Raw genomic sequence first — 27799 nt, 5'->3', positions numbered from 1 at the left:
CCTCTGCCTCACTACCTGGTATGCTGTGAATACCATTAGTTTCGCTCTCTGCTTTTCCTTCTCGTCTCCCCTCCTGGCATACACCTTCATACTACCCGCACTGTTCACTCCATCCTCCCACCTTCTGGAGCTTTTTCTGCATATCTGGCCAGGTTTTAATCACAAAATGAATTTTCAAGAGCCTTTGGGCTACTGGGTCCTCAGGATTCATCCCCGAGTACTTTCTCATTCTGACCCCGAGTCTCTCATATGATTTCTGTGTTGTGGGTTGTTATTATTGCAGTTAGATAAGCAGATATTTCTGCTCTATCAGAATTACTCTCGGTCTGGGGGGGGTGTTAGTTCCTTCCCATTCTTGTATAGCTGTCTGCCAAATCATTCCCCTCCTAAACATTCTTCTCCAGGGAATAACATACTCAAGATTGACATTTCCCCCCCAGGAATACAAATTAGAAAGAGATTTGACTGTTTTGCTAGGCCCTCAATTAAAGACTTCATTTCCTTCTTAAAACTCCTAACCTCTCTGTGGGGGGTGTGGCACCAGCCCCACGTTGGCGCTGCACGGCCCTGCACGGCCCCACCCGGACCCCCCCTCCTCCCCTCCTGCCGCTCTGCGCTCCCTGATGCGACTTCTCCAGGGACAGTGTCAATTGCAGTCCCTGTCTCCCCTCCTGGAGCAGCTGCCGCTGCCTCCGGTGCAATATTAGGATTATAGGGAGCATAATTTGATTCCTCCTCCAAAAATGGAACCTTATTGTTTATATATAAATTTCAAGCCTGAATTTTCATCAGACCTGTATTTTGGCCAAAATACTGAAGTTCCTTTTATTAGCTTTTTAGACCGGACAATTACACAATATCAAACCATTTTTAATTATATATTTTTTCATCTTTTTCCCTAGTTTTTGGGTTGTTTGTTGTTTTTCCAAATCCTTATCATTCTCTCCAAAGGACTGTCTTTAGGCACAATCCCAGGGTCTCCAACCCCACCCTGCTGACTCTTGGAACCCTTAATCCCCATCTCTTCCTGACATGCTGCTGTGGACTTTACCACCCACAGGGTACCACACGCCTTCACCTAGGATTAGGAGAAAGGTGGGGTGTACTGCCGAGCACCTCACCTCACTGTGCTTGGGGTACCGTACACCTAAGGGCCCAAACCTCTGAGACTTTCTTTCACTCATCTCTCTTTCACTTCATCCCTCTCCAGCCAAGGGGACTTTGTTCGTCTCCTCGCGGGACTACAGAACCTCACAGATCGAGACTCCACACTTGCTTTGCAGTATAAGTGCGTCTCATTCACACTCCACACAAGAGTCTTCCTGAACCCAACCCAAGGCAAGACACGGTAAAGTTTCCCTTACCTCGGTCCATGCACGGCTTCCTGGTCTGGGTTATCAGCAGTAATCCCCGTGCCTTTTCCCGATCCGGGCTGGACTATCTCTGGGCTGTGTCTGTGGTGTGTCAGTGCTGGCCTCCCTTCTCCCCAGAGCTTCGCAGAGCCTGTCTTCAGATTAACAGTCTCGGTCCTTTGCCGGCCATACTGAGACAACCCACCACCCCCAACGGGACTGCTGAAATCAGCGGGGTGCACCTTCCTGCCTGTGGTGGCAAGAAATCTTCGGTAGGCGACAAGATCCTGGACGAGCCCTCAAATAATTTTCTTCAGGTGGAGTCTTCTGTGAAGCTATTTTATTCACGATTGTAATGGCGGGTGTCCTGCAAGCAGGAGCGCATTTTAGTAAACAAATCATAACCTTTTATTCCCTATTACCCGATGCCTGATCACCTCCCCTGTTTCCTCATTGGCTGAGTACTACAGGTTCACAAGCTACTCGACGCTCCTCTATACCATATATATACAATTTTTCTTTTTCTTCAACCCTTTAATTTCCCCTTTTTCCCTTTTTTTTCCTTTTCTTATGTTCTGAGAACTTGTGATCTTTGTTTTACTGTTCCCACACTGCTCATCCTGTTTTTCTCAAGCTTCCTCCTTATTTTGGAACAGTGAGGCCTTCTACTGTCCACTTATCTACTTAGCATTTCTCCTTATTATGACTACACAACTACCTTGGAATACAGAAAATTAGTTCTCTACTGCAAAAACACAACTTAGTTTCTCACATTACTCCCATTTTTAAGAAAGGGAGAAAGGAAGACCTGGGGAACTACAGGCTGGTGAGCCTCACCTCTGTGCCTGGGAAGACCATGGAGCGGATCCTCCTGGAAGACATGTTAAGGCATGCAGGAGATAAAGAGGTGATCTGAGACAGCCAGCATGGCTTCACCAAAGGCAGATCTTGCCTAACCAATCTGGTGGCCTTCTATGATGGAGTGATGGCATCGGTGGACAAAGGAAGGGCAATGGATACCATCTACCTGGACTTGAGCAAAGCCTTTGATATGGTCCCTCACTACATTCTTCTCTCTAAATTGGAGAGGTATGGATTTGAAGGATGGACTGTTAGGTGGATAAAGCAACCTGCTGGTTGCAGCCAAAGGGTTGTGGTCAACGGTTCTATGTCTGGGTGGAGGCCGGTCACAAGTGGTGTCCCTCAGGGGTCGGTCTTGGGTCCAGTGCTCTTCAACATCTTTATCAACAACATAGACGATGGAATTGAGTGCACCCTCAGCAAGTTTGCAGGTGACACCAAGCTGAGCAGTGCAGTTGATACAATAGAGGGAAGGGTTGCCATCCAGAGGGACCTGGACAGGCTGGAGAGGTGGGCCCATGAGAACCTAATGAGGTTCAACAAGGCCAAGTGCAAGGTGTTGCACTTGGGCTGGGGCAATCCCAGGTATTTATATAGACTGGGAGAAGAAGAACTTGAGAACAGCCCTGCGGAGAAGGACTTGGGGGTCCCAATGGACGAGAAGCTGGACATGAGCCAGCAGCGCGCGCTTGCAGCCCAGAAGGCCAACTATGTCCTGGGCTGCATCAAAAAAGGGGTGGCCAGCAGGGAGAGGGAGGTGATTGTCCCCCTCTACTCTGCTCTTGTGAGACCCCACCTGGAATCCTGCATGCAGGCCTGGGGCCCCCAGCACAAGAAGGATGTGGAGCTCTTGGAACAGTCCAGAGGAGGGCCACTAAGATGATCAGAGGGCTGGAGCACCTCTCCTATGAAGAAAGATTGAGGGAACTGGGCTTGTTTAGCTTGGAGAAGAGAAGGCTCCAGGGAGACCTCATTGCGGCCTTCCAGTACTTGAAGGGAGCGTATAAACAGGAGGGGGAATGCCTGCTTACATGTGTTGGTAGTAACAGGACAAGGGGGAATGGTTTTAAACTAAGGCAGGGGAGATTTAGGTTAGATATTAGGAGGAAGTTTTTCACTCAGAGGGTGGTGAGGCAGTGGAACCCTGGAGGCATTCAAGGCCAGGCTGGATGTGACTCTGAGCAGCCTGCTCTAGTGGTTGGCAACCCTGCCCAGAGCAGGGGGGTTGATACTAGATGATCTTTACGGTCCCTTTCAACCCAGGCCATTCTATGATGATTCTATGATGTGGCTTCCTGCAGCCATCCTCTGAGTGGGCGACTTCGTAAGCACAAACAGTGGGAAATTTCCCATTGGTTCCAGTTGGCACCAGGGTCTGGGATGGAGCCGCTGGTTTGTACAGTCACACGCAGTCCCTGATGCCCAGGCTGCCACCCATACGACCAGCAGGGGGACAGGGAGGGAGCCTGCCCTCTTGTCTCTGCATGGGATGGTCAGGGGCCACTGTGGGCACTTCCTTTATCACCCTGGGGTAACCACCACCGCTGTGCCACTGCAAGGTCAACTCCAGAGCATGCACAGTGCTGAGCTCCACAAATTCTCCTTGCCATAAAACTTGCACATGTGGTGCTGGCTGCACTTTACCCTTGGGAATGGCAGTACATGATGGCTACTCCAAGGTGGAAAGACATGGTTTCACGAAGCGAAGCTAGCCTGGAGGAATTTTCCCCTTGTGGCCAGCTGTTGTTCTGGGCCTGGCTTGCATCCTGCAGCACTTCCTATCCCACGCGTCCTTGGGGAGGGGACTGGGGCCAGCCCACCCTCTGTCCCCCCTTTGCCGGGTGAGCGGGTGCCACGGGGGCTCACAGGGGTGAGTAGCTGTGGTGCAGCCTGACAGCATCCTGCTGCCTCCACAGGGATCCTCTTGGGCAGCCGAGAGTTTTCCTCACCCCCAGCTCTGCCGCTGCCTCTTTGTTTTCTGTCAGAAGCTTCCGTGCCTTTTCATTGCTGTTGAGGCGCTGAGCAGGAGCCTGCATGTGCAGTGTACGCGTCTTACTGGGGATGTGACACAGGCTGGCAATCCTGCTGGGCTGCGCATCACCCCACAGGGCTGCCCCTCTGGCTGAGCAAGGCTTCAAGGCTGCTGCTTTCCTCCAATAAACCTCCTTTCTCCTTGGCAGTGCTTCTGCACCTTGCCACAAGTGGAGTAAGTTGGATGGGGAGGGGATGGTCCCTAGCTGGGCTCTATGTAGGGCTCGCTGTTGCAGTTCTCCTGTGCCATCACTCCTGCTGGGAAGACACCTGAGATGAGAGTGGCGCAGGGTCCTGTGGATCTGGCGGTGGCTGAGGATTGCATGTGCTGTGCCTGCCTCTCCGCATATTTGATCTTGATTTCCAACGGGGACTGAATTCCTGTGCTGGATTCTGGGCTAGGCTCTTGTGAAAGGATCCAATTATTTCAGAGCTTTGAGCATCTCCATTTGCTGCCCATATTTGCAGCACCCAGGTCTGCACTGTCTGGAATTCCAAGTGATTAATGTGACTGTGACATCCCTCCTAGGGGTGTTATCTTTGCTTGCTGTCCCCCACTGCCCCCTTTTTCCTCCTCCAGCGTCGAGCCTGTGAGACAGGCAGGCAGAGACAAAGGTCTGTCCTCAATCTGGGCTGTCCTCCCCGTGAGTGGCTGCTGCTTGGGATTTCCCCACTCTGCTGGGATTTCCCCACTCTGCATGCTGCAGGTTTCGTGGGCTCACGGTTTATCGCCATAGGCTGCATCACGGAGGTTTGAGCCTGCTGGGCTGGGTGGGCAGGGGGTGCTGCCAGCTTTGGAGAGCAGCCCAATTGTCCTGATGGGTTTTGAGCTGCTTTTCATTCTCTGTGCTTTCCTGGGGGAGAGGGGCAGCCATGCATGGAGGGGAGGCTGCTGGGGGAGTTTGGGCATGGGGAAAAGGCATACACAGGTGGCTGTTGCCTATAGGATCTGCCTCCAGACCCTGCCAGCCCCCCTTCCCAGCCGCAGGCTATTGTCAGCATCGCTGCCGGCATGGGAGATGCCGAGACAAGGTGTTGGAAGAGATCCAGATGCGGGGCATCAGGTGGTGCAGAGGTAAAGCCTGCGGACTTCCCAGCTCCCAGGGGAGCTCTCATTGTTATCCTGGCTCAGCTGAGCAGAAGGGTTTGGACCCCACGTAGCCTCCCACAGCACCTGCCTGCAGGGCTGGGGCTGGGGAAGACACTGTGGGGCAACCCCCAGCCCGTGGTGGGGATGGGGGGGTATTTGGGCACTCAGGAGCTCTGTCCCGAGGGGTGTTGTCACCCTGCAGTGATGCACTGGGATGGTGTCCCCACCTGCAGGCTGGGAGGGAGGGAGGGTGGCAGCAGTGGCTCCCCAACACAGTGCCATTGGGCAGAGGAAGGTGCAGGGTCTGTCCCTGGTGGCTTCCAGGAGCTTGCACTCCTGATGTGGGCACTGTCTCTTCCCGTCCCGGCTTCCTCCCTGTTATCTGCACAGGGGCCAGCACTAAGCAAGGCTCTGCAGCTGTGTAAATCTGGCACAGCAGCGGGCCTCCTTCAGAGCCCCTGAGAGCAAGGCTTGCCCTTGCAGCGGGGCAGGGATGCTCCCTCCCTCTGCACCCTCTCTCCTCCCCTCTCCCTCCTTTCCACCAAGTGTGAGCTCCTTCCTCCCCAGCCTGAAGCCCAGGGGAGTGCCAGGGCCACCTCCACCCCATTCATCTTTCCCTTCAGGCACCATTTGCTCCGGCAGCATCTCTCTAACTGCCTTCTCTCCAGGATTGCGTCCTCGCCCAGGGATGATGCTGGAAGTGGTCCCCAGCCTTGCCTATCTGTATCTGCTGACAGCCATGTACCTGATCTTGCAGGCCGCAGAGAAACCATCCTCTGACGGCAGCATTGCTACTGGTGCTGCCATCCTTCAGGCATGTGATGGGAACTTTCTGCCTGCCGGTGCTTCTCAAGCTCCTCTCTTAGCCTGTGCCAAACTTGTGGCTTTACACTTCCAATGGTTACATTTTCTTCCTTTTTCTGGGTTCAGATAGGACTGGCAGGGCTGTGACTTATCCTCTAGGCAGTCACTTTCCAGCAGTTTCTGTTGCTTCTTCTCTTGCCTCATGCTCTGCATGTACCACAGGTGATTCTCTGCCCTCCTGTAACGACAGCCCCTCTCCTTCCGTGCTGCATGGTTCCTGCCTGAACCCAGGGAGGCTGCAAGGATTTCCTTAGCTCTTCCCAGGAGAGGGAACAAAAGGCAGTATAAACACCAGCTTGGCATTGGTTTTGTGATTTTTGTTGTCCAAAAGGTGCAAGAATCCCTCTTGTCCCTTTCCAGCCCATGGTCTTGGTGCTCTGCCCCAGTCAGTGATGCTCAGACCTGGACATGTGTCCCCTTGTCTTGCTGGCCTTGGGAAGCTGTGTGGGTCCTACTGAGTCCCTTTGGGCACAGCTCTTGCTCTTCTCGCACTGATGCCAGGTGCCCCTGTTCCAGTCCTCTGCCCATCCTGCCCCCAAATTACTCCAAAGCTGACAGAGCTGCCCCCAACCCTCCCTGCTTCCTTTCTGGCCCACGACGTGTGCGGTGCAGAGCAGTTCAAACAGCAACAGATCCTTTTGCAGTCTGCAGCCTGGCATGTGGTCCAGCTGCTGCATCACCCAGCTGGGAACCCTTCCTCACCTGCCACCAGACTGAGACCATGGTCTGTTTGTCCTGTGTGTCCCCTTCCCTGCCCCAGATGTGATGAACAAAAGCAGCAGGCAAGCCATGTCCCTGACCCCTAGGCCTGGCTGTGTCATCCTGCCTCATGGTCTGCTGGCTCAGTGTCCCCAGGGAATGCCAGGTCTCTGCCCCAGTGCCTGGGACATGCTCCCTCCCTGCAGGTCCTGTGGATGGTGAGGCATTGTGTCCTTCCCCAGGGCTAGCCAGGCTGGGGGAAGAAGGGAAAGCTCTGGATCCAGGTGCTGGGAGACCCTGGCCAAACCACAACAGGGCTGTGACCCTGGTGGCACTGCAGCACCATAGAAGGGAATTTCTTCTCCTTCAAAATGTGGTTGATACAGAGGGAGCTCTGCTCGACCTGCCATACAGCAACCTTCCTGCTTCTCTGGATGCTGGGCTGCCCTTCTGGCTCCATTCAGCCCTCCAGCTGTTGGGGTCACCTGGGAGTTTGGTGTGAGCAGGGCAGAAAGCAGGAGCTCTTGCCAGGCTTTCCCCCCACAGGCAAAGTCCATTCAGTCCTATCTTAGAGCACTGGTACAGGCCAAAACACCAGCAAAATCACAGCTGCTTGGGCTTAGGAGGGGCCGAACCTTTGGTGTGGGCACAGGGAGTCCCATGTGGCACCTGTACAGCTCTGCAGGGCTGGGGAGGACCCAGACCTGCTCCTGTCCCATCCAAGCTGCCAGAAGCAGGGCTCTGGAGATGCCTGGCTCTGGGGGAAGAAGAAGGGAGAGATGTCCAGGTGATGTCTCCCTGTCCCTGCTGTAGGTGCAGTAGTTTGGGGTCCCCATGTTGCTCTGTAGAGGGGCTGTAGGCTCCAGCTGGGTGCTGTAAGGGGCCTGTCCCTCCCGATGCATTCAGGAGAGGAGCAGTGCTGTGCTCCTGCTGCTCCCTGTCCTCAGCTGCGGGGCATGTGAGGGGGTCCCGGGGTGTACTTGGGGGTGGGCTGGGGAATCCTGGTGTTTCCCTGCACAGTGCATTTGGCAGCAGCACCTGGGTTGTCAAAATGAGGTGCAGCCCCTCAGGCTAGGGGTGCACACTACTGCCCAGTGCTGGCATCACCAGGTGACTGGCGTGGAGATCTCAGCTGAGATGGGTTTGTGGTGTCAGCATCACCTGATAGACTAATTGTCTTGCAAGGCAGCTGCCTCTGGGGAGAAAAGGGCTCATCCTGCCTGCCTGGGAACTTGGGAAGGGCTGTGGTTGCTGAGGGGTGTGGGTCAGAGAAAGAAAGGTGCAGGCTGAATCCACACATTTGTCCTGTGTCGACATGCGCAGGAAAGATGTGGCTTTCTCCTGCCGCCCTGTTCTGACTCTTGCCGATAGTTGCCAATTTTGTTTCCCAGTGGCCAGCCGTGCCACGGAAGTCATGGTGCAGATCTGCCCTGGGGATGGAGGAGGGTAGCAGCTACCTGGGGCGAGAGCTCTCCCCGTCCTAGGTGGACAGAACATGGTATGCCAACACCATGGTGTCCTGTGTCTGCAGGCACCCACCTGCTCCTCTACCAGCCTTCCTTCAGGGTGCCAGGAGGAGCTGAGCTTTACAAAGAGTTTTTGTTGAGGCTTTTGGACCAGGGGGGTTGTTGTGCTGCAACATTGACTTGCCCTGCTGCAAGTGCTCTGTGGGAGCTGGCGTGTTGCATCTCTGTTCTGGCTGCTTGCTGATGGTTCCCTTCCCCTGGCTCTGATGGAGGTGGCTTTTGGGCTGGTCTGTTTTCAGAGACTGGGACTAATTTCAAATCTTACTGAAAACATAATGAGGGAACAGCACGTTTTCTGAGGAGGGCAAGGTCAGGCCACATGTTCATTGCACTGATGCAGAATTTGCTGGACCAAGGTGCCAGAAAGGGGTGCACTTGGGTATTTGGTGCCTCTGAGCATCCCTGCAGGGATTTTGTTCATCTGCCTGGCCCTGCTGTTTCCATCTTTCAGAGCAGTGCTCATGGTCAGGTTGCCCAACAGGACACAGACAGTGGCTTCCCTTCAGATGGCTGCTGCATTGAGCCCCTGGCTGAGGCTGCATGGGGAGAGAGCTGCACGGTCCCCAGCGGTGGGCAGTATTTTCTCTTTCACCCAGAGCTTCCTGGGACTGCAAAGCTCCTGAGCAGCCCCACAGCAGAGGGACTGACAATGGAGGTGCCTAAAGGCTCCTGCCTGCTGTGAAAGTGTTGCACCATGAGCTGCTGCCTGGGTTAATTCTCCTCTTTGCCCTCTTCCAGTCATCAAAGCTGTGGTGCTGGTGGATTGTGACCACAATAGAGCTGTGTTGCAGCTGCAAATCTACTTCATACATCAAGGGCGCCTCTGAGCAGGTGAGTGCTGTGCACATAGAAGGATTGCTGTCTTTGCTCTGGGGGAGACTGATGGGGGCCATCATGCTCAGGGTTGTCAGGCTCCTGGTTTCTGCCATCCCTGCCATGTATCTCTTACCGGAAGAAAGCAATTGCAAGCCCTTTTCCTTGTCTGTAGGGCCAGAAAGTGTCAGGTGCTGTGGGCGGATGGGATGGATAGGCATGAGACCAGCGGCTAGCTGGCCCAGAGGTTGCTGGTGATCTGCAGTGTCTTGGAAAGCAGGTCATAGAATGATCACCAAAAAGAAGTAGGGATCTGTTCCTATACACAGATTTTCATGCAGGAAGGCAAGGAAGAAGATAAACAAGGTATGAGAGTTTACAGCTTAGCTTAAAGTATTTGTGGCTTAAATTGAAAGTAAAGTGAAAATACTGCCTGAGATGTCCAATAGATTCATGTGACCTTTGGATTTGGGAGAGGCTGAACTTCAATACTTCCTTCTCTGCCTGTGTGACCCTGTGGGCAGGCAGCACCAGGCTTTGGGCAACCTGTGGGAGTGTGTCCCTGCCCATGGCAGGGGGGTTGGAACGGGGTGATCTTTAAGGTCCCTTCCAACCCAAAGCAGTCTGTGATTCTACCCTCCTGCCCTGCTCTTGGTGAGCCTCTGAATCTCACCAGCCCTGCATTTCCCCCTTTCTTTGCCCTCAGAGCTGCTGTGGAGACTGAAGAGCTGGAGAGGACGGCGCAGAGGTTCGGAGGCACACCATGATGGTGGGAGCCATTCCATGGCAGCCACACCGCTTCTGGGGGATGCCTAGCTGGCAGGTGTCTTTAGCTAGCTGTGCCAACAACAGCCTGCGGCAGGACGGGGAGGTTGATTGGGAGTGCAGTGGTTTTTGTGCTGCAGAGGGGTGAGTGTGGGGGCAGCCAGGGCAGGCTACAGCATGGGGGTTACACAGCCTCAGAGAGGGGATGAGGTTGGAAGGGACCTTTGAGTCTATCTGGTCCAATCCCTGCCCAAGCAGGGACACCCAGAGCAGGGTGCCCAGGATCACATCCAGGTGGCTTAGCCTTCTCCCCTCCAGGCTGAACAATCCCAGCTCTCAGCCTTTTTCATAGGAGAGATGCTCCAGTCTCTTAATCATTGTTGTGGTTTAACCAAACTGGCAGCTCAGCACCATACAGCCGTTCGCTCACCCTCCCCCCTCCCACTCTGGGATGGGGGAGAGAAATAGGAAAGTGAAGCCTGTGGGTTGAGATAGAGACAATTTATTAGGACAGAAAATAAAGGAAAATAATAATGGTAATAGTACTACTAATAATGATGTGTACGAAACAAGTGATGCACAGTGCAATTGCTCATCACCCGCTGACCAATGCCCAGCCTATCCCCAAGCAGCCACCCCCCCACCCCAGCAAGCCCCCCCATGTTAATTGTTCAGCATGACCCCAGATGGGATGGAATACCCCTTTGGCCAGTTTGGGTCAGCTGTCCTGGGTCTGTTCCCTCCCAGCTCCTGCTGCACCCCCAGCCTGCCCGCTGGCAGGACAGAGAAGCTGAGACGTCCTTGGCTTGGTGTAAGCACTGCTCTGCAACAATTAAAACATCGGGGTGTTATCAGCACTCTTCTCATCCTAATCCAAAACATAGCACCCTACCAGCTGCTGGGAGGAAAATTATCTCTATCCTAGCCAAAATCAGGACAATCATCTTAGTGGCCCTTTGCTTAACCCTCTCAGGTGTGGCCTCACCAGTGCTGAGCAGCGGGGAAGGATCACCTCCATTGACCTGCTGGCACTGTTCCTCAGAATGCAACCCAGGATAGCATTAGTCTTCTTTGTGGCAAGGCCACACCACTCCCTTGTGGTCAAATTGGTGTCCACCAGGACTCTCAGGGCCTTTTCAGCAAAGCCGCTCTTCAGCTAGTTGGCCTCCAGCATGTACTGGTGCATGGTGACACCTTTTGTTGCTTCTCTTGAAGTCCCTGACCTCAGCTATCCTGACCTGGCACCTTCTCATCCTCATCGTAGCGGGGATCAAAATACCACTCATGGCCTCAGTCTCCAGATGACCTTGACCTGCTTGGAGAACTGCTTCCCCTGTTGCTTGCCTGCCCCTGAGCCTTTGTTCCACAGGAGCAGAGAGAGCTGCCGGGACAGGCAAAGGGCAGAGCTGCCAGGCATGGGCTGTTTATCAGGCTCTGGAACTCCTCGGTGGGCCAGTGAATTTTCTGTAGACATCCCATCTCCTCGCCTCTTACAGGCATTTTAGGGTTTATTGTGCCAGACAGCTCACAACAAGGATTCTCACAACTCTGAAACTGGGCTGAAAATGGAAATAGAGGCCTTGTATAGCATGAAGGAGGTTGAGTCCTCGAGGCAGGCAGGGATGGGTGTTATGGATGGTGCAGGCACCCATGGTGGGCTCGGTAGCCCCTGGTACCATCCAGCTGTTTCAGGACTCAGGTCCAAGCTGGCAGAGCTAACTGTGACAATAATTCAGGTTCCCCCAGGTTGCATAGACAGGTTCTGTGCCCACTGTGGGGCTTGTAGACTCGAAGCCAACCCTGCCTCTAGCGCATGCGGCTGGGGCTGGTTTCTTTGGCAAGTGCTTGGAGATCTGGTTGCTGTTGCCCAGAGGGGTGATTACAGTCCAGAGCCCCTGAGACTGGTCTGACCTGTCTGACTCCTATGCTCTAGAGGAGCACAAGCATGTCAGGTCCCTGGCAGAGGGCAGGCCCCCTTCTCCTCGCGTGTACAGACTTGCCCTCTGTAGCCTCCAGCTCAGCTGGAGACTCCTCTCTGTGCCCAGGCCAGGAGAGAAGTGCTGATCCTGCAAGTGGGTGATGCCATGGGGTTCCCTGCAGAAGCCACACTGTACTGGTTCCTCTTCCCATCCCTGGGGAGGGAGTGATTCAAAGATCAAAGCTGAAATTTCTAAGTGACGAAGTATCCTTTATTGTCAGCGCTGGATGCACGGGGGATCCTTCCACCTAACGTGCATGTTTGAAGTGACAAACTTCAGGGACGTGGGCAGTGGTCTTTGGGAGGAAGACCGTAGGTCTTCCTCATGGTGTACTTTTCACCTTTTGCTAAAGAATGCCAAGTTGGCTGAATCAGTTGTTTCCCAGGCCGCAGGAATGCCGAGTTGGCTCAAGTTAGCTCAAGTTTCAGCCTAACTGAAGGTTGACAGATAACGGGATGTTTCACTTAACAAGATGCTTCAACATAACAGAAGGTCGACAGATAACAAGATATCGTATATTTTGTTCTCATTACATTTTTAACTACAAGATTTATTCTATCCTAAAGTGAGTTTATACAATATCATTCCCCCCTTTTCTGGAAAATCTAGTAAATTCTTTTACTTAATACAAAAATTCTTCTTCCCAGTCTTTATGATATGTACCCCTCAATACCTTGCCATGCATGTTTGTCAAGGAAGCTAACATGCACATTCGTTGCAACAATTTCCAATTCCAAACAAGTATTACAAAAGACAATATTAAACTTATACCAACTAATATCAATAAAACAATAATTGGGTGACACAATGTGATCAAAATCACAGTTGCAGTTGGTGACCATCCAAAGAGTGTATCCCACCAGTTGTGATTTGTGTCTTGTTTTACTCTTTGCAAAACTCTGCTTATTTCCTTTGTATCATAATGGACAGTGATTAGAGTCTTCTCTCCATTCTCCTGAATGCTTTTTAAAATTTTGATCAGGTCTTGGTGTTTAACTAGTTGCTTCACTAGCATGAGGTTCATCCCAATAGGTGTAGGCAATAACTTGTGATACATTGTGTTGTTAGACTTGATCAACTGGTGGGATACCACTGGTGCCAAATATAGAAAATCACACCCGACGATTCTAACAAAGTTACAAATACAAAAGTTAGAATGATTTTTGCTACAAAGAGTTATGTTCTCCTTATCTACTTCTACAAAGGCACAAGCAGTTCTTAAACACACACAGCCTTGACCAATATATACAAGCACAGTCTTTTGACTAGTATTTGGATGAATTTCAAAGTGGCAGACACCTTGCTCCGTGTCAAGACATACATCCTGAGCATCAATTGTGTTGCTTTCACAAATAAATCCTTGTTGTTCCCGGGTAACACATGATTCTAGATTTACAGACTGCCATTTCCCATTCTCCATCCGTGCCCATGTTCTATGCTCTGAAGGATAGAGCACTGTCTCCTCATGGTTTAATCCTAGTGTAATGATGGGGTGGATAACATAAACTGTGGCATTACTTATAGTAAGCACAAAGGCAGTAGCCATGTTAACAATGGGATCATAGGTAAAATTTACCAGAGTCCACCAAGACTGGAACTTATTCTCAAAATCATTGGCATTGTCCCAAACAGTCTTTCGGACTTCAGCCGGAAAAATGCCTTCACTTCGTTCCCTAATGATCAAGGCAGCCGTTGCCTGCAACCATAACTGTGCTTGCATACAACAAAGAGCTAAAGATACATTATCTTGAACCATACTAAGTGTATCTATTATTAGTTTGTGGTCTTGGTCTTCAGCCTTTTCCCATCTTGGTAACACCTTTGAAACTTGCCATTGGCTAGTTCCCAATGCCAATAAGGATGATTGTAGGGGCTGTTTTAGTTTTGCCAAATCACTTGTTGCTGTGGCTAGTTTATTAATCAATTCTATTTAAAACTCCTAATCCTGTTCCTAGCATTCCAGTTAAGTCTCTTCGTGTCCTGCCCCTGAGGTGTGCTTGAAAGGAGAGCAGGCTGGTTGAACTGCCGAGATGTTAATTTGTATTAGCAATTCAACACGCTTGAGAGACCATTCTAGATTAAATAACAATTGTTGTTGGCCTGTATTCCTTACTACATATGGGCCTGTTTCATAAATTTTGGGTTCCAGTTTGGCTGGGGGTGGGGCATAGGTTGTAGAGGGTCCCACTGTTGTAGGAAGTGCAGCATATATTGTAAAATTTAATGAGGCCCTCACCCTCTTTGATTTTGAACTTTTGGCCATTATTAGTCCAAAACCAGCTGATTACTACATTCTGTGTTAATGTAAAATTATACCAGCAATCTAATTTACCTGGGCGGATACAACCTTCTCGTTGGCCATTTTTGGAAATTGGTTTTACTAAAATCCTCATTATTTTCTCATGGGTCGTTCCATTAATCATTCGGCACCCTATTTTAATTTCGTCCCCTATGGTTCTTTGGTGTGTCCACTCTTTCCCTAATTTTCGCCATTCTGATAGTGTATATAAATGGTTACCATTTGTTCGCCAGATGACCATAACTGCTAACTTTCCATTAATGCTCTTATCCTCTGTTGTTAAGGCTTTGGACCAAGGCCACTCACCATTCTCTATTATCATAGAGGCACCTTCTTGAATCACAATTACAACTATAAGCCATAGAAACAAAAAAATTCTATCAACAAAATTTCTGCCAACTATATTACTAAATACTCCCAACTGTAATGTCCTCATTTTGTTCAACTAAGCTTTAGTTTCAGTTCACCGTCACATGAAGTTACTTTCCAGGGGGCTTCTGGAGCTTTCTTCACTCGGGAATGGTGGATCCAAGCGGCTTGTTCTCTAATCTTGATAGCAGTATGAGTTGTCAGCAACACTTGATACGGTCCATTCCATTTTTCCTCTAGGGGTTGTCCTGAAAAAGTCTTTATATATACATAATCTCCGGGCTTAAAGGGGTGGATTGGTTGATCCAACCCTCTAGCCCTGGTCCCTAAAACAAATTTACTTTATTTAATTGTTTCTGAAGTTCAGTTATATAAGCGTATAAATATTCTGATCCTAACTGCGTTAGATCCTCTCCACTAAATAGAAATTGATATGGCCTTCCATATAAGATTTCAAAGGGACTCAAATTCTCTTTTATTCTAGGTTTAACTCTGATTCCAGGTAATGCTAAAGGGAGGGATTGAGGCCTTGACAAATTAGCTTCTTGTCAGATTTCAGCTATTTGTTGTTTAATTAAATGGTTCATTTTTTCTACCTGTCCACTTGCCTGTGGACTATAAGGAGTATGCAGTTGCCAATCTATCTTTAGAATCTTACTTATCTGTTGTACCACTTGCGCACAAAAATGTGAACCTCTATCAGAAGACATTGCTAATCCCAAAGCGTGGTATTATTTCATTTAACAAGACTTTAACCACTTCTCTTGCTTTGTTTGTTCGACAGGGAAAGGCTTCAGGCCATCCTGAAAACGTGTCAGTCAGAACCAGTAAATAATGATACCCCCCTTTTCTAGGGAGTTCTGAAAAAATCAATTTGCCACTGTTGCCCCGGATAATTTCCTTTACCAATTATTCCAAATTTTATTCTATTCTTGGTATTGGGGTTATTGTGTAAACAGATGCTACATTGTTGAGTTGCTTGTTTTATCGTTGTGTATAAATTTCATCCCACTAATGTCTGACTCAGGCTCTTATGCAATGTGTCAGCTCCCCAATGTGTTTTACTGTGTTCTGTAAGAACTATGGGCCACATCAAATTAGAGGGTATTATTACGCGGTTATCTTTTAAATATACCCATCCATCTAGTTTCATTTTACCTTTCAAATCTTCAATTAATTTTAAGTCTTCTTTTGTATAATTTGGCTTTTGGTTCATGTATATAGTTTGGATTTTACCGTCTGGTATCAAAGACAATGCCTTCACCTCAGTTATTTCAGCTGCCCGTTTAGCCTCCTGATCTGCCAATTGATTTCCAATTTCAAAATCGGCATTCCCCTTTTGGTGTCCCCAACAATGCATGATAGCTACCTTTTCTGGTTGTTTTACAGCCTCTAACAATTTTAAAATTTCTTCAGCATGTTTTATCTGTTTTCCCTGAGCGGTCAACAATCCATGTTCTTTCCAAATCGCTCCATGAGCATGTACCACGCCGAATGCATATTTAGAATCTGTCCAAATATTTATTTTCCTTCCTGCTGCTAGTTCCAGTGCTCGCGTAAGAGCAATTACCTCTGCTTTCTGGGCGGACGTCCCAGGGAGTAATGGTTTGGACTCGATTATCTGTTGAGCAGTTGTAACAGCGTATCCTGCCTTACATTGTCCTCGTTTTATAAAGCTGCTTCCATCAGTATACCAAGATTCGTCAGCATCTTCTAAAGGTTCTTCCTTAAGATCAGGTCGACTAGAATACACAGTCTCCATTGTTTCTATACAATCATGGGTTATGGGTTCATCCAGAGTTCCACTAAGGAAAGAAGGTAGATTTACGATGTTAGTGACCACAATTTCCACATCATCTTGTTCTACTAATATTGCTTGATATTTTAAAAATCTTTGTGGTGAAAGCCAATGGTTTCCTTTTTGTTCCAAAACTGTTGAGACCGTATGGGAGACTAACACTGTCATTTTCCGTCCCATTGTAAACTTCCGAGCTTCTTGTATATTGATAACAACAGCTGCAACAGCTCGAAGGCATCCGGGCCATCCTTTACTTACTTCATCTAATTGTTTAGAGAAGTAAGTTACTGCTCGTTTATAGGGACCCAATCTTTGTGCTAGTACTCCCAAAGCTATCCCTTGTCTCTCATGAGAGAACAACCAAAAGGGTTTCAAGAGATCCAGTAATCCCAAAGCCAGAGCTTGCATCAATTCTTGTTTAAGTTGTTTAAAAGCTTTTTGTGCTTCTCCAGTCCAGACTAACTTTGACTGATTAATCTTTATCAATTCATATAGAGGCTTTACCATTAGTCCATAATTATAAATCCAAAGGCGACACCAACCTGTCATTCCTAAAAAGGTTCATAGCTCCTTTACCATTTGGGGTTCTGGAGTCCGGCAAATGACTTCGTTACGTTCAGTTCCTAGTTCTCGTTGTCCTCCCAAAATTTCAAATCCCAAATAGGTCACGCGTTGTTGAGCCAGCTGGGCTTTCTATTGAGAGACTCGTTGTCCATTTAAACCCAGAAAATTTAGGAGACTTATAGTCCATTGAATACAACTCCCTTTAGTCTCGGTAGCTATTAAGAGATCATCTACATATTGTAACAAAGCCCCTTCAGTGTCTGGAGGTATCCAAGTTTCAGGTTCCTTTGCTAATTGGTTTCCAAAAATGGTGGGGCTATTCTTGAATCCTTGAGGTAGTACTGTCCACGTAAGCTGCGTCTTTCTGCCTGAGTCGGGGTTTTCCCATTCAAAGGCAAATAGGTTTTGGCTTTCTGTGGCTAAGGCTAGGCAGAAGAAGGCGTCTTTTAAATCCAGTATGGTAAACCAGACTTGACTATTCTTTAATTTAGTCAGCAAAGTATAAGGGTCTGCCACTACTGGATGTATATCCTCGGTGATTTTATTTATGGCCCTCAAATCCTGAACTACCCTATAGCTTTTTCCATCTGCCTTTTTAATTGGCAATATGGGTGTACTGTGTTCTGATTCGCATTCAACCAATAATCCATACTGTAGAAATTTATCAATTATCTCTTTAATTCCTTTCCTATCTTCTATCCTCAAAGGATATTGCTTAACCTTAACAGGTTTCTCTCCTGGCTTTAATTTAATAATTATTGGGGTCACATTTTTAGCTCTTCCAGGGACTTCGGTGGCCCAAACTCCTGGATATACTTGATCTGTGATCTCTAAGGGTATTTCACTTTTAGGGTCAGTTTGTATTAGTGCCAAGCTCAACACATTTATTAGTTGTTCTTCTCCTATCCTTAATTCCATTTTCCCTTTTTCAAAGACAATTTCTGCTCCTAATTGCTCTAATAAATCTCTACCTAAGAGTGCCCATGGGGAGTTAGGCATATATAAAAATCTGTGTACGCCCCATTGTTTCCCTAACTTGTACTTCAAAGGTTCACAAAAATAAGCCTTTTCAGGTTTATCGGTTGTACCTTTTACCCTAACATAATCATTCCGTAAAGGCATAAATGCTTGATTTAGAACCGAATATGTTGCCCCCATATTAACAATAAATTTCACTTCCGTTCCTCCCCTAGCTTCATTATAACCAGTGGAGGATCCGCTAGGGTAGATTCCCCAGGTCCCCGTTATTCCTGTTGAAATCAGGGGCCGATGATTACCCTAGGAAAAGGCTAGTCAATTTGTCCTCCGAAGCCAGGTCCAAATCGTTGTGTTTTTGTTTTGTTTTGTTTTCATTACATTTCAGAGTTGGTCCAAAAATTCCATAGGGGTTTCTTTTAGACCTTGTTGGAAGCATATTCTCAGTTCCCAATTTGTCCAGATTTTAGTATTTACTTAGCCGTTCATAATTTTTGGGATGATTAGGATCTCAGTGGGGTCGTTCAGGGGAGTGCAATTGTCCACAGTTCCCTGAGTGGTCCCATCGGTAATCTGAGCTCGCACATGAACTCAGGTTGTTTTAAGAGTTAACTGCTTTTCTGTTTCCTTGACAACTCTTGGACCCATCCTGATCCCTTTGCCCCAGAGGGCTAACACCCGTGATTTTAAGATCTCAGCCTTGGGCTGAGGCAGAACTATTAACATTCCTACATCCTCTTTCCCTGCTCATTCAACTTCAAACACCTTTAACACTTTCAACAACCCTTTTAACACTTCCTTTATCTTTCTCCAGCCTGTACTTTTCTAATGCCAACATCAAAGGCTCAGTCAGGGGCCAACTTAATTCCCTACCTTTTCCCACCAAGATGCTGAAACAACATCAGTATACAACATTTCATCCTGTTCTCCTTCTCAAAAACAACATTGACTGTAGCAAAGTATTATAGTTTAAAATTCCATTAAAAGGCCACTTTTCTCCACATTCTGGCTTATAAAGTGGCCACCATTGATTACAATATTTTATCAATGTTTTCCTGTTCACACTTCCACTGGCAGATCCTCCAATATCCTTCCAATGACTCAAAACACATCCTAAAGAGCTTTTCTTTAAAATCCCACCAGTTTGCCTTCCTCCCATTTTCCCAGTTCACACTTTCAGAATACACTTATCACTTACAAAATGCAGCACGCAGGTATCTTTCTATAGCAACATCAAGAACCTACTATTATTACCAAGAATATAGCCAAAATCACAATAGCAATAATCAGAGTCAAATTCCACATGCGATAAGTCAGAAAACCGAAATAAGTAACACTAACAAATGAACCTTATTAGCAAACTTGCCAGGTTCCAAACGGCAATTAAATGCCAACAAAATCAAACGTATACTTAAGGTGCTAGCCACAAAAGTATACACCACCCTGCAGAACTTTTATTTTCCGACTTATGGGCAGTTTCAAATGACCGGTCTACCAAACAAACAAACCAAAACCAAAATAAAGAATACTGTCACTTACAGCGATGGGGTCCTTGTCTGCCTCTGCAGTGATCCATTGAGTCAAGGAGTCCCCCCGAGAAATCCCAGGGGTACCCTAGGGAGTCCTATTCCCAGCGGGTCCTGCAGTCTGGCAGAGAGGGGGTGTCCCATCTGGGTGGCCAGATTGATTCAAAGATCGAAGCCGAAATTTCTAAGTGACAAAGTATCCTTTATTGTCAGCACTGGATGCACGGGGGATCCTTCCACCTAACGTGTATGTTCGAAGTGACAAACCATCTCATATTTATACAGCAAAGCAATGAATATTCTATTAACACCTATACATATTCATTACCTAAACCCGCCTACTCTCGCTTCGTATGCTAATTAGCTTATCAGTCCTTGCGCTTGCGCAAAGCCTCCCAAGAATTGTGGGCAGGGGTCTTCGGGACGTGGGCAGTGGTCTTTGGGAGGAAGACCGTAGGTCTTCCTCATGGTGTACTTTTCACCTTTTGCTAAAGAATGCCAAGTTGGCTGAATCAGTTGTTTCCCAGGCCGCAGGAATGCCGAGTTGGCTCAAGTTAGCTCAAGTTTCAGCCTAACTGAAGGTTGACAGATAACGGGATGTTTCACTTAACAAGATGCTTCAACATAACAGAAGGTCGACAGATAACAAGATATCGTATATTTTGTTCTCATTACATTTTTAACTACAAGATTTATTCTATCCTAAAGTGAGTTTATACAATATCAGGAGGTCCAAGCAGGTCTGCCCATCTTCCAGCAGGTCCAGAAGGCAGGACACGGACCCTGATCCTGGCTGACCTCTCTCCTCTCTCTTTCCAGATGCTGTGTTGCAGTGCACCCCATAAAGAAGGGTTCACTCGAATGTCCTGAGTGAGGGCGTCCAGTTCCTGCCCCTGCCCTCCCACCATCACCTGTGGCACTTTACTGTCCCCTTCCTGCTGCTGCATGGGCTGTCCTGGCTCCAGCTCCACGTGGGGCCCAGCCAAGTGAAGCTCCATGCGGCACATCCATGCAGAGACGTCCCTGCCCCCGAAGCCCAGCACAGACTATGGCCTGCCCCAACCCAGCAGAGAGGCAGCCTTGGAGCCTTCCTCGCAGTGCTGCACCCACCATGGCATCCTCATGGGCTACAACAAGACGGAGATCAAGCACCAGAAGGTTTACCAGGTCTCCATATTCTCCCATCTCTCCAGCTCCTCTGAGAGCACGGAGCAGTGTGCAGGCAGCCGGCTGGCTGTCAAGAGGGGCTACCCCAAGCAGCAATCTCTGGAGGGGGTGTGGGATCCCAAACGAACTCACTGTGGTGGCAGGGGGTTGGATGGCAAGTGTGACAGGGGCCCCAGGCAGGTTGCCCTGGAAGATGATGATACCTTCAAGGATGGTCTGCTGGTGGAGGAGCTCTCCCTGTGCAGCTCTGCCCAGCACTTCTCTCATAGCGGGCTGCGGGTGGTGGAGCACCGGTGCAAGGGCAGCCCTAGCCACAGCCCCAACGCCAGAAGAGAGGACAAGATGCAGAATACCTCCTCCTCCTGGCCTCAGCACATTGCTTGCAGTACTTCACACACGAGAGACGGTTGCCCTGTCCTGCTGGGGGATCAGCCTGCAGACTGCAGGAAGAACAGGGAGCGGGTGAGTGGCCACAAACTACTTGACCTTGATTTGCACAATATTGCACAAACATCCCAGCTGGACTCTGGTGGGAGGAGAGAAAAGCCAGGGAGCAGCCCTGCTCACAGCAGCAGGGCTTGTGGAGGAGAGGAATGGCCAGTGGTGGCCAATGGGTGCAAGGAGCCCCCGGCTCCACAGACAGTACTCAGACATGAGCCTGGCAGCCTGAGCTCCCTGGAGAAGATGCCTTGCGGGAGCAGCCGGGTCAGTGGCAGCAGCTGCCGGGCCAAAAGGAAGCTGCTGCCCACTGGTGAAGTTGTGGCCGACTCCTGCTCTGAGGACGAGAGCCTGTCCCCATCGGAGAGGAAGAAGACCCTGCCGTGCCACCTAGTGCCCACAGCCTGCCGCAGCACAGACACCAAGGGGGCCCCTTTCTGGAACCACCTGCTCCCTGCAGCCAAGGTGAGCATTGCTGGGGGGGTAGGAAGAAACAGGGAACAGCCTGGAGACACCCAGAGCTGTCCCTCTTGGGCACATGGCCCACAGTGGCACAGCACCGTGTCCTGTCCCAGTGCCACAGTGCACTGGATAGTGGCCAGCCCTGGGACATGTGGTCTGTAGCCTACCACCGGCCCTACAAAAGCAGAGGCACCCTGGCTTGTTGCTGCTCAGAGACAGGATGCACTGTGCGTGGGACACAGCTCCATCCCTGTCCACGTGCCCTTCTTGGTGACTGTCCCCCAGCCTGGCTGCCCTCAGCACTGCCCTTGCAGAGTGAGGTCCTCCGGCAGCTTCCCTTGGTTTTCCAGCCCGGTCATGCCAGCTAGCTCCATCATCCCTTTGTGTTGTGCTGTCCAGAAAGGAAAACCCCTGAAAAGGGGGCACTTTTAAAAGGAGACAGCAGTGAGGCCGTCTTTAATCCCCCACCCTACAGCTATAGGAGCCTGGCTGTGGGCAGCCCAACCCTTTGCCCAGACTTTGCATGAATTGCCTGGGGATGGGACTTTTCCCAGACTGGCCAGGGAGCTTTGTCATACATGTTACCATTCCTTAGATGTGGTTTATGAGGTGGGATGCTACGTGCTGCACCCTTGTCTTGGGTTTCGTCACCACCTTCCTCAGCAGAGCCACTTTGTGAGGGTAAAGACCTGCCCTTGCAGCCAGGTCGGGGTTTTGGCAGCTCTGTGTCCTCTCCATGCTTCACGCTTCCCCCCATGCCATTCTAGCAGGGATGTGGGACAGGGCAAGAGGTGGTGCACGGTCCCCATTTGGTGCCCTAACACATTCCTCGGTTTCATGTCCCTTCCAGAGCTCTGCAGATTGCACTGCGGTTGGGAGGAGGCTGAAGAGCGGGCTGCGCCTCAAATCGTGAGTGTCCCAGCAGCTCCTGCCTCGCAGCAGGATCTGGGGTGCACAGCGATCCCAGCACCCTACAGCCTGCTGGGGCGGTTGGGTTGGGTTGGGTTGGGTTGGGTTGGGTTGGGTTGGGTTGGGTTGGGTTGGGTTGGTGGGCATCTCCCCTCCACAAGACTCCGGGCTGTGGGGTGGAAGGAGGCTGCTTCTGGGGTTTGAAAAATGGGTTCAACTTCTACCAAGGAAAGGGGTGGAGGGAGGGATGTCTCCATCTCTATCAGAGGAGAAGGTTCTGCACCCCCAGGGAGATGTCCCAAGGCTGTGCTCTCTAGTCCCACACTGATTCTTGCTCTCCTCTCAAGGCGACATCTCCAGAGGGGAACCCAGTCCTCTGCAGCACCCTGGGCCACCACCACCATCAGCCATGCTCTGCTGGGCAACTTTGAGGTAACAGCACCCACACAGTGATGGCCTGCTGGGGAGGGAGGTGGGTCTGGAGGGCTTGGGCTAGGCTGGCATCGGGCTGGGAGAAGCTGAGCCCAACAGGAGCTGGCTGCTTTCTATGGCAGTTGGCATGGGGCTGGGTTGCCTGTCCCCAAGGGTCTTGTGCACATTGGCTATGTGATGTGGCAGCTGCTCACCACCAGGACAGCTCAAACAGCAGGTTCTTCTCTGTGCCAGATGGCTGGTTTCAGGCCACCTATGGCTGGATGGGATCTGTCTCTGAAAAAGCAGCCAGGGTCCCTTGTGGGCAGTCTCCAGTCCCTAACACTTCCCTCCTCTTTCAGGAGTCCATCCTGAAGGGGCGCTTTGCACCATCAGGACGCATCGAGGGATTCACAGCAGAGATTGGTGCCAGCGGCTCCTACTGCCCCCAGCATGCCACTCTGCCTGTGAACGTCACCTACTTTGACATCTCTCAACACAGCACGCCCTCACCTTTCTTGGTACGTACACATGGGCTGGGCCAGTGGGGGAGGTGAGCGGGGGCTATGTCCAGACACTGCACATCCTCAGGGGCTGCTCTTCTCTGGAGAGCTTGGCTCAAGCAGCCACACATCTGAGGAAACCACCAGCTATCTCAGGAGCAACACTTAACCTGCAAAGCAAAGAGAAAGTGGAGTCTTGGCCCAATGTTGCATCCTAGCTGGGCTCTCCATGGGCTTTCTCTCTCTCATGTGCTGTTTGTTTTGCCCCAGGGAGTAATTGACTTGGAGGCCTTGGGAAAGAAGGGTTACAGTGTCCCCAAAACTGGAACCATCCAAGTGGTGAGTGGTAGTTGGGCTCCTGTTGCTTCCTGGGGTGGAGATACTCCATTATCACAGAATCACAGAATGGTTTGGGTTGGAAGTGACCTTAAAGCTCACCCAGTCCCACCCCCCCACCATGGGCAGAACACCTCCCATCAACCCAGGTTGCTCAAAGCCCCATCCAGCCTGGCCTTGAGCACTGCCAGGGATGGGGCATCCACAGCATCTCTGCTATTGTGCTGCTTAGCTGGGGCAGCAGCCAGAAATCTTTGTGCAGAGGAGTAGCATGGCCACCAAGAAAGCATAGTGGAGGGAGCACAGTACCCGCAGTGTGCTGGCAGGAAGACAGTAGGACAGGAGATGTTGGGAAGGATGAGGCTGGTGGGTTGTGTATGTGTAGTGGGGATGGGATGGGAACATGGGAGTGGAGGTGGGTGGAGAGGACTTAGCTGTGGGCCAGCTCAGAGTGACCTGTGCTGGCTCTTCTGTGAGGGACATGGACAGGGCAAGAGCCAAGCCTCAGGCAAAGCCCCTTGGTGCTGGTGTGGGGCAAGGATGACTCTTCTGGTCCCTTGAGTCTTCTGTTGTTGCCTCCAGATGCCCCAGCCCTGTCCTATGGATCTATTCCTGGGCCCTTCCCAGTCTGACCCCCCACTCACCCATCCTCTACCCCCAGACCTTATTTAACCCCAACAAGACTGTGGTGAAGATGTTCTTGGTGACGTACGACTTCCAGGATATGCCGGCCAACCACATGACCTTTCTACGCCACCGCATCTTCCTGGTGCCCGTGGGGGAGGAGGAAGGGGCCACTGTGGCCCCCAGCGAGCCACTGGGCACCAGCCCGCCCCGCAGGGTCCTCTGCTACCTGATGCACCTGAGGTAGGGCATATGGGGTGGGATGGAGACCTGTCCTGGGTTCCCAGACCCCTCTCCCTATGTCCCTGCTTCCCCCAAACCTGCAGCCCCCTCTGCTAGTGAGTGGGGTAGTAGCTTGACCCTATAGCCTTGGGGAGGAGCAGGGACTAGCTGTTATTTGCACTAAAAGGGCTGCAGGGAGCTGTAGTCCTGCCCCATGACAGCCACCTCTGTTCCTCTGAAGGCAACCAGAGCATGGCCGCTTCAAAGACCAGGGGCCACAGGAGGGGAGGGAGTTGTGTCCCCAACTCCAGATGAGGTTGTGCTGCCATTGCTTGCAAGTCTGAGGCTCCTCCACAGAATCATTAAGGTTGGAAAAGACCTCTAAGATCATCTGGTCCAACCATCACCCTATTACCACTGTCAGCCACTAAACTATGTCCCTAAGCACCACGTCCAACCTTTCCTTGAACACCCCAAGGATGGTGACTCCACCACCTCCCTGGGCAACCCGTCCCAATGCCTCACCACTCTTTCTGAGAAGAAATGTCTCCTCATTTCCAACCTGAACCTCCCCTGGTGAAACTTGAGGCCATTCCCTCTTGTCCTATCACTAGTCTCCTCCCAGGTTTCACAGCTCCAAGTCAGGGAAGATCTACCTTCATGATGACATCCGGCTGCTTTTCTCCCGCAAGTCGATCGAGGTCGACTCGGGGATCCCCTACGAACTGAAATCTTTCACGGAGATGCCAAGGAACCCCTGCTACTCGCCGTGGGCCTGACCTTCTCCCTCACCCCAGGCCGGCCGGGGAGCTCCCAGCCCGGTGCTTCGGGGAGAGATGAGTAAAGGAGATGAAGTGCCACCACCTTGAAGTATCACCCTCCTCACCTGCCCCGATGTCGTAGCCGTGCCCCCCGCCATCACCAAGGGGGCTTCACAAGGAGGGACGGGGGCAGCCCTGACACCCCAGGGACATGCCCAGGGCTTTTGCTGGTGTTGTTCCGAGCTGGGAGGCATGGCTGGAGGCGAGGGGGGGAGGCTGCCTGTGCCTGTCCCTGGGGCACAAGCCAAAAGCGTGGAAAGTTTGTATTAGTATTTATTGTTGCTGGGGGGGCAGAGGAGCAGAGGCGCTGCTCTTCCCCCACAGGTGCTGGATGAGGCCCCAAACAGCGGGGTCTGCACCCCCCAGCCCCATGGGGCTGCTAGGGGACAGCAAGGGTGGCCGTGTCCCCCCGTGGAAGGAGCCAGTGACTGAGTTGGGTCAGCCGGGGGGCTCTGTTAAAATCCCAGGAAGAGGCTGAGACCTGCTGGGCGCCATCTTGATGGTAGCCAAAACATCGTGTGTGTGTGAGGGGTGAATCCCCTCACCCCTGTGGCTTCAGCAGCCACTGGCCGGGAAATGACGGAGGAAGGGGGCCAGGCCTATGCCATCCTGGAGGAAGGGAGCCCTGCAGGTCGCCGTGTGTGAGGGGGAAATAGGATTGGGGTGGGGGAGAGAGAGAAGAGGGCTGCCTCAGCAGCGAGCTGGCTCCCTCCCGGAGCGCCGCACCGGTACTTCTGTGTTGGGTTTTGTGAGAAACACTCCATAGCCAATAACTTAGGCTCAGCCTAGGATCTCAGTGAAATAGTTCATCCTGTTCATCAGGAACTCCTCTAGGTACCCCAATAGAATCTATGTATACTCTGTCATCAAATGATATTCCTAAGCCTCTTTTACTTCTTCTGGGTATTTGTGATGTTTCTCTTTCAAATGCCAGGGTGAAGGGTATAGCTAATTGAACAAGTGCACAAGTGCCTCCCCAATTAGATGGTAGGGTGGACCGTAAGATCTTCCCTCCACAGTACCACCAGAGATCTGCCCTGGGGATCTCAAGTCTTGCACAGTTTCCCATCAAGTCCTTGGTAGCATTCAAGGTCCTCGTGCACAAGGCAAATTCTCCCAGATGCCGGGTAGCACTCACACCCTGCCGTGAGAGGCAAGATGTATGGTTACCTATAGCTGTGGAGAATACAGGGGGAGCTCTGATATTGCTATCATGCAAGGAAGGGAATAGCAAAGAGAGAGACTTACAGGCCTCACTTCCCCAGGCAGTCTTCTCTTGGTACAATGCAATCATACATCGCATCCCTTGGGAGTCTTTGGTCCACCCCCATGGGAAGGGCACTATCTGGGCAATCGGTCATCCCGAGGCACAAGCGTAGCAGTAGCTACGGTTGAGACTCTGGATGGTATATTTGACCCATTCTGTCCAGGCATTCACATCCCCATACCCTGTTTGAATCTCAAATGTTTGAACTGCCACATTTCAGAGGGCCTCCTGTTTTCTCTCCTGTTTTCTCCTTGAGTTTCTCCCTTTCTCTGATGGCAATAGAGGATTGTTTCCATACAGCTATTCTCAATCTGGCTGTTGGGTCTCTCCCAGTTATTTGCAAATCTGCACAAGCTAACACCTCACAAGCATCAAACGTGACGGATTGTGGTACATAACCCTCTGTCACAGTCACCCATATTTTGATGGGGTATCCCATTTTTGCTATTATCTGGTCATGCCTTTTCCAAGTTGCCAATTGACCGAGGCCTTCTCTGAGGCCTAGAATCACTAAAAACAAAACTAGTAATTGATTCTTCCCTGTCATTATTTTTAACCCTTAGGTTTCCAAATAATTATCAATGCAAAGAATAAGATGCACACTACTACTATAACAACCCCCCCTTGGTAGCACTGCAGTTCGCTATAGGTCTGTCCTTTCTCTCAATCACAAGTCACACTCGTTAGTTACCTGTGAAAATAAAAGGTTAGTTTACAATTGTAAGCTCTTTTTTCTCTTTGATTTCAACTTCCAACAAGTCTTTTGTAGGAACAGCTTCCCAGGTACTAGGGTCGATGGATGCCTTCACTCGAGTATAGTGAGTCCAACCTTTTTCCGCAGTTCTTACGGTTGTTTCAGTGGTTAGTAATTGTCCTTCCCATTCAGGCCGGAGTTGACTCTTTCCAGGTCAGAATCAGGACCCGGTTTCCTGGATGATGGTGGTGAATGGGGAATTCCAAAGGTGTGGATGAGCCAACAACCCACAGGTCCTGAGAGATGACAAAGAAGAGGACAACCCCAGAATACAGTTCTTAAGAAAACTCTCTTGTTTTGAATTGTGGTATCTCATCCCTTCTGCCCAGATAGGGCAATCCAAACAGCATCTCATATGGTGAAATTCCTATATC

The 27799-nt window shown here is 50.4% G+C and overlaps 2 protein-coding genes across 14 annotated transcripts in view; one reads left to right on the top strand and one right to left on the bottom strand.

Annotated features, from left to right (window-relative positions):
• Positions 1-27418, top strand: part of LOC137846705 (atos homolog protein B-like) — an 82501-nt gene extending 55083 nt beyond the window's left edge. For 2 of the 13 annotated variants that reach the window (XM_068664806.1, XM_068664812.1), the window contains 9 exons: positions 9162-9254; positions 9943-10145; positions 20331-21581; positions 22429-22487; positions 22835-22919; positions 23261-23419; positions 23672-23740; positions 24399-24604; positions 25209-27417. In XM_068664806.1, coding sequence (XP_068520907.1) covers positions 20508-21581; positions 22429-22487; positions 22835-22919; positions 23261-23419; positions 23672-23740; positions 24399-24604; positions 25209-25362 — 1806 coding nt within the window. In that variant the 5' untranslated portion in view covers positions 9162-9254; positions 9943-10145; positions 20331-20507 and the 3' untranslated portion in view covers positions 25363-27417. Of the gene's footprint in view, positions 1-8076; positions 8396-9161; positions 9255-9942; positions 10146-20330; positions 21582-22428; positions 22488-22834; positions 22920-23260; positions 23420-23671; positions 23741-24398 lie in introns of those variants that run through there. The other 11 variants (XM_068664808.1, XM_068664814.1, XM_068664813.1 and 8 more) reach the window with 9 other exon arrangements.
• Positions 1-27799, bottom strand: part of LOC137846711 (uncharacterized) — a 420446-nt gene that overhangs the window by 247353 nt on the left and 145294 nt on the right. The window lies entirely within an intron of this gene.

The sequence above is a fragment of the Anas acuta genome, chromosome W, assembly GCF_963932015.1.
Source record: "Anas acuta chromosome W, bAnaAcu1.1, whole genome shotgun sequence".
In the NCBI taxonomy this organism is placed as follows: domain Eukaryota; kingdom Metazoa; phylum Chordata; class Aves; order Anseriformes; family Anatidae; genus Anas; species Anas acuta.
The sequence above is the reverse complement of the archived record's forward strand: the minus strand, read 5'-3'. Positions and strand labels throughout refer to the sequence as shown.